At 34.4% G+C, this 7,067-nt stretch overlaps 1 protein-coding gene across 1 annotated transcript in view; it reads left to right on the forward strand.

The window, feature by feature from the left end:
* RPRD1A (regulation of nuclear pre-mRNA domain containing 1A) overlaps window positions 1-6,075 on the forward strand; it is a 54,066-nt gene extending 47,991 nt beyond the window's left edge. The window contains exon 7 of the mRNA XM_031552700.1: window positions 833-6,075. Within this exon, the coding sequence (XP_031408560.1) occupies window positions 833-982 (150 nt within the window). The 3' untranslated portion in view covers window positions 983-6,075. The remainder of the gene's footprint in view (window positions 1-832) is intronic.
* Window positions 6,076-7,067: the final 992 nt, after the last annotated feature.

Here is a 7,067-nt window from a genome sequence, read left to right on the forward strand (position 1 = left end):
TGTAAATGATCCTATAAACAGCAATCTGGTCTTCTTACATTTTGGAATAACTGTTTTTATTTTATACGTGCTGCTGTTCTTCCCCATTATGTCTAGTATATGTAAGCACTAACTATGTTTAAGTGCACTGCTTTACAGTGTTAAATACTTTATCTTGAATAATGTTGTTTCATGTAAAAAGTGCCTCCTAATCATGTATGAATTACAAGTGATTTGATCTGTGTTTCAATACAGTGTGAAGTCCTCAATCTCCAATTCATGAAGTTTCTGAAAATTCAGGGTTAGATTCATAAAATCAATGAAACAATATGATATTTGTTATGAATTTTAATACCAAATATTTATGAATGGTCAGATTAGTGGGGCTTGTCATGGTCAGATGGTATTTGGTGTCTTTGGTTTTTTCATCAGTACAAAGCGAAAGTAACTTCTTTGACATCAGTGAGTTTATCCTCCCATACTCTGTGAGCATTAGTAGAATATGTATGTGTTTTAACTATCCTTAATGGAGTTTCTAAGAATAATCCCATTCTACTAGTTGCATGGAAAGATGTGTAATTGTGTTAATCAGGATTGTTTTCCTTGTTTAATGTTTATGAACTTACAATATTCAAAGCAAGAAAAAAATCCCACAGTTACCCTCCCGAAGTCAGATGCCAGAGCTGACGACTCCACCTCCCAGATAATTCTGTTTTCTGGGTTCTCTCCTATTTAAGGATATTGAGTCATCTAACTTGCTTAAGGAATACTTTAATTTGGAAAATGCCCAAAGCAGTAAAACAAGGGATGGTATTTGTAGATGAATCTCTTGATGAATTCTTCTACATTACAGGAATACAAACGCAAGCTAGCCAGAGTGTCCCAAGTACGGAAAGAACTCAGAACACGCATCCAGAACCTGCCTGACCTCTCTCGACTTCCCAACGTCACGGGCAGCCACGTACACCTACCATTTGCAGGAGACATCTACAGTGATGACTAATTGCAGGAATACCCTTACGTAACCTCTACTTTTCTGTGAAATGAGGGGTAGGTCAGACTGATTGGTACTCTTGTAGTATTATTTTTGTATATTGTTGAAGAGTGTCAGTAAAAATACTCTAATAATTTATTAAAAAATGATTTAAAAAGCTGATTTGTTTACTATTTTATTGGCAAGTGAACATGAGGGTACATTTATAGAAAGTGGCATCTGCATCTATTATATTAAAGAATGGGTAACTATCTTATCTTTTGTACAGATTTTGGTTGGGTGCCCTGTAAAAAAAAAAAAAAGAAAAAAAAAACTTAAGACTAAGATTTTTTCCTATGTACCCTATATTTAATGTAGATCAACATGTTATCAGAGCATACTTCTAACTTGAAACGTTTCAGTTGCTAGAGAGGGAGTGAAACTTGGAAACCACAAGCTTATGTTTGCAAGATTAATGCAATTTAATGCAAAGCTGAAAGTAACCTTACTGTCCATTATATTTACACTATCCAGTCTTAAAATAAGTCAGGTGGTTTATTTTGATGTAAATGTTAGTAACCAATTTTCTATTGGAAAATATTAATCGTGTTACACTGAGTAGATCTTTAAATGACTCAAAATGTTGCAGTGTGTTAGTATCATTTAAAAGTCAGCAAAAGAAACTATACAATTGACCATTTTAATTAGATTTCAAAATTGGAACTTTTCTTTTTATAGCTGCTTAGTTTCTAAATTGAGGAACCATTCAATTATACTCTAATCCCTTTCTGGAACACCTGTCTCGGACTAAAAAGGTTAATTCCAGAAATGTGAAGCCATTTTACAACTTTAATTAAATTGGAAGGTCATTCTGTGAACTATCCCAATTGTTAAATGCCCATTACTAAATCTGACTGCTATATACCATTTATACATGCAGCAGCACTGCACTGCCAAGTGCTAAGCTGTATGGAAGCTCTAGGCCAAGCCACCCTCTTCCACTGAGAAACCCCAGGGTCAGCAAAGGCTTCCATCCTCCTATCTCCACCTTCCCAGCAAACATTTCTAGATCTTGATGGTCTTTTCTCACAAGGAAGAGAGGAGATGGTTCAGGCCAGTGTTTGAGTTAACTATGGAAAATTATTGCGGAGTGTGTTTTTTAAAACAACAGACACAACCAACCAACCTTTTGCCTGTCACAAATGTGTTCTCATCTATAGGCATTCAAGCTTGTGAAAATTCCTTGTTTCAGTATGATGCACCAGCTTTTAACTTCACTTAAAAATCCAAAGATATAGACAGGCATGTAGAGGATTGACAGGAAGTTTACGTTTTTCAGTCGTCTGGAATTAGATACGTAGTTGTTGAGGAATGATTCAAAGAATGCCTACCTGTATCCTTTGGCATTTAGATGACCTTAAAAACCTAGTCTGCAAGTGTTTTGAGTTTGATGAATCATCTGAGTATTCATTAATAACATTTTGTTCATAGATTTGCTTATTTGCATCAGTTGAGTTCAGAGTTCACAGGCTTATCACTCCCTTCTACATGAAAGCAAATTTTAAAAAGTAATCTATTTTTCCTTTTCAAAAACTGCAGTGATTCAGAATAGTCTTGGAATTAAGTTTTTGATGCTGGGCCAATCCCTAGAATGTTCTATGTATAGAATAACATTTCTTCTTTAAAATATTTACACCTGCATATATATACCCCAGTCCAATTAACTTTTCTCATGGAAGATATGAATTAGACTTCAGTTAAATAAGAAAAAAAGAAAAAAAAAAACAAGCTCTTGACCAAGCATTCCATAGCACCCAATGTAAGAATATTAATGTCATCACAAATTCTAACTGCTGACAGGAAGGAATGCTGAAAGTAGCTCATGTGGGCTCACTGATTGTCCAAAATTTGTAAGTTAACTATCATTAATCCAGATAAGTGTTTCTTTAGTTTAGATCTACTATGTGCAATTAAGTAACACTTATTGCCATCTTTTCAGCTTACATTTATGGTGAGAAAATGAACATGCAGATAATATTTATGCAGTTATAATATTTTGTTGCAGTTTGTTAAAACTGAGCTTGTAAATTTTAGAAATCTGTGTATGTGCATTACAACTGTGGTTCAAGTTCTTGTGGTTCAAGTTCTTGTGGTTCAAGAACAGCATTGAATTTATTACAAGTATTAAAATAATACAACCCACTAAGAACTATAAAACAAATCATAGAACAGGAAGGATAAATAGTGAGTTCACTGTTGAATCCCATCTGTGTAAAGCATTTGTACCCAGAGGTGATGATAGGTGTGGTGCCATGGCTTGCTAGAGCCCATTGAAGGATCTAAGTCATCTAAGATACTCAAAACCACAGGGAATATATTAAACTATATTCTAATGAACCACTTTGAAGGGCAAACTGGTACTGTCTGAAATAGCTATGAGTAAAACATAAATTGGTGAAAAGTCAACATTTGGGAAATTTTCTGTATTTTGTTGTTGTTGTTGTTGAAAATGAATTTCACACCAGTTTCTGCTTACAGTCACAATCATATTCCATATCTTTTTAAGAGTATGTTGATTATTTCCATTCCAGAGCTGACTTCCAAAGCTTTACAGGAATACAAAGGCAATTATGACTTTCAAGTAAGATTCAGCTGTCTTCATTGTTAGATTTTTTTTTCTCAGCCTCCCAAAACATACTTTGTTTCATCCGTGGGAACTCTTATGATAGTCATAGTTGGGGCTTCAAATTAAATTAAAAAAAAAAACAGGCTTATTTACTGAATGACTTCTTGAAGTTTGAAGTCTTGGAAAGACCTGAAAGTTGCTGTTTTGCCTTCTAGGTTTTTCCTTAACTTGTAAATCTTAGGTTCTTGGAGGCAGAACTTTTTCTGTTTGATGCTCCATGGAGGGATCCTTAGCTGCCTTTCCCACTCCTCCGTATGAAACACTGCGCATCACACCAGGACTCTGATTACCTTAATTAAAATATAATAATGAAGTAGAATGCTGAATTTCTTTGACTTCTCAAGAGAATTTAAAAAGCTATAACACTTACTTCACTAGGTTTGTTTTCCTATTTGTAGTGTTATCTTTGTAATAATGTTGCTTATCTAAAGATAATGCAGAACTGATAAAAGAATTAGGAAAAATCTCAACTTTTTTCTCATTGTGTATATGTTTTAATTTTGAGAGTGTTGTTTTATGTACATATTTTTTCTTTATTTTACTGTGTTAATTGTTTACTTCAAGGAGTATTTCATAGTTGTACTTTTGGAAATTATCCCTCAAAATTTGTTTGGAAAAGAGGACTTACCAAAGGTAAATGTCACTCTTACAGCAGGTGTCTTATGTTAGTGGCTGAATGGTATGTTTTTTTAATTATTATTATTATTATTTCTACGGGAAAGGCATTGTGTATCAACTAGTTAGAAGATTTATATTGTAACTGCAATAGTATAGTAGGAGATAACAAGATATGATACAAATGCAGCCCTGTAGTATCAAGATACCTCCAAATTCTCAGGTTCCAAAGCTTATTGTGTATACTTCTGACATCTCAGGAAGAAAAGAGGCTGGGTGGGGAAAGTGAGTGCCTAGTAGCTAAAAGGGGAAGAAAATGCCTGAGTAGGAATGAGAAGCAAAATAAATGTCAGTGCTTGTAAAAAATGGAAATCACAGTGTGAAACTGAGCAGCACGGTGTTTTTTACCTGTTGATGGGATTATGCAATGGAACTACTCTGGGAGTGTTACCACACTGCGAAACATGTGGGTGTACCCTGCCCATCTCTTCTAATGTGGTATGTCTCTACCCGCACCAGAATGCCCACCCTACAAAAGGCACAAATATGAAATGTCTGAACATGTTTCATTTATAATAAATCCTAATAATCAGATTATTTGCTTCACTATATTGCACTTTTATTGAGCATTCTTTGAAAAAAAGCAAAGGCAATCCTGCAGCTCTTTGCCGTATGAGAATGCTCACCTTGGAGGTCACTGGGACTGCTTGTGTATTCTAGTGTTTGCAGGTCCAAGCTGTATTTTTGCAAAATGTTTTGACTACCAAGAACATTACCCCACTTCTCTGGTTTTAGAAGTAAATGTGAAACCCTTAATTATAACAATTATGGTTCTTAGAAACTATGTTTCATTGCTCCTTTTGAAAATTAAAGTATATACTGCGGTAACATTAGCTTGTCTGTCTCACTCAGTTAATGTTTGTGATAATACATTGAAGCACCTTGGCTAATCCCTATGAACACAAGCCAAATTTCATGCTTATTATGTATTTTATGTGAGTAGTCTTCTGAATGTCAAACAGAGATCTTTCATTATATTAAATATACATTCCTGTTTTCCTGAAGTTTTAAAAGATAATGTTTTAGGATTTTAACAAACTAATATTCTCTCCCTTGCCAGTGGCAGCTCAGCTTGGTTATTTAGTGATTACCCCAATTACATGTCTAGGATGCAGTAGTCCCCTGCACAGATGAACACGGAGATCGTGCGTAGGCTTTATTGGCCCTCTGCAGAGGAGCTCTATTTCAACCTTCTGAAACGTGAGCAAATAGATTCATGTTTTTTCTTCTTTGGAAAGATTGGTGAAATAGGAAACCAGCACATCTGAAATTTGGCTGCTATGTTTATAAATATTTAGGGCCAGTTCTGCTCATTGCTCATGCATATAATAACAGCGACTATTCCTGCAAGTAAAGAAAGCAGATTCAAATGTAATGTCTAAATAAAATGGAATATATGTATTTTTTTCATAAATGACCAGTTTTGTCTCAACTCCTATTTCAGTGTGTCATTTATCTTAAGTAGATCTCTTCCATCATGTTATTTAGAAATCTAATTCTGATTTCATCTTTACAACATTTAAAGTATCCAACTAAGCATGATTTTGTGGGAATTTGCAGAAGTTCAATAGCACTCTTGTTACTTGTTTGCAACAGAAATAGACACGTTTGTTAAAAGCTAACCAGAAAAGTTTGAAATGTAAAGATGTTTCATTATTGTGTTCTTCTGACAGATTGTGTAATCCTTGTGTAATTTATGTCCTCAAAATAACACCTGTATCTATGCTCTTTCATATTTAATAGAATAAAACATTGTAAAATATCTTTGAAATCACTGTTTATTTTCTTGCCTATTCAAACTCATTTTATGTAGTGGCAATTCTGCTGCCTATACTTAAGAGGAAACCAAAACCACATAACGATGCTGAGGAAATAATTAATATTAACTTTGAAGTTCATTGCTCTCTGTATTTTTATTTTGTACAATAAGCTGAAAATATTCAATGAGAAGAAGCAATGTATTAAGAAGTCTGGGATCCTATTTCTAAAAATGCAATTATTTTTAAAAGAAATACTGCTGATAGACCATCTAGCTTGGTCAAACTTTGTCTCTTTGAAGTGGGGACTGGGTGTGAGGCACTGTTTGTGCTATGACAGTTTGAGATTCCCAATATATAAAAATGGGAAAATGACTCAAAATGATGTTCCAAAATAAATAAGCTTCAGTTGAGGTGTTTATATCAAGCCACAGTTTGTAATATTTTCAGTATGTGGTATTGTCATGCTTCTAGTATCAAAGATAACTGTATCCAAAGGTGTATGCCAAATTCTGAATCTTTTTGGTTTTGCATTACAAAGTCTTGGTAAAATGTTGGTCTTATTGAAATCAGTGTCGTTTCCTCTCTGTAGAGATGTTCTTCCAGCTGTGCATACGTAAATGAGTAACACTGCATGGCAGGCATTTAACAGGGAGACTCAGTAATAGTCTGTTGCAGCCAACAATTAACCTTCAGTGTTTCAAGTGCAGAAATGTAATATACTCTGATGTGTGCACCAGGTGGATGTCTGTACATACGTATATATACACAATGAATGTGTTGTATGCATAATTGTATGTACACCTCATATGTAGGTATGTTTTCCAATACGTGGATTCTGTGGTAGTTCAGGAACAGAACAAAAAAATGCATTAGACACTTAGAATGACACAAAAAGCACTTCAGATGATAGAGAACATCAAAACAATTTCTGCCCAGTATTTTGAAATGTATTTGCAAAATAAGGAATGGCGTGTACTTTACCATGGAAAAAAAA

Source organism: Meleagris gallopavo, chromosome 3, assembly GCF_000146605.3.
Source record: "Meleagris gallopavo isolate NT-WF06-2002-E0010 breed Aviagen turkey brand Nicholas breeding stock chromosome 3, Turkey_5.1, whole genome shotgun sequence".
Taxonomy (NCBI): domain Eukaryota; kingdom Metazoa; phylum Chordata; class Aves; order Galliformes; family Phasianidae; genus Meleagris; species Meleagris gallopavo.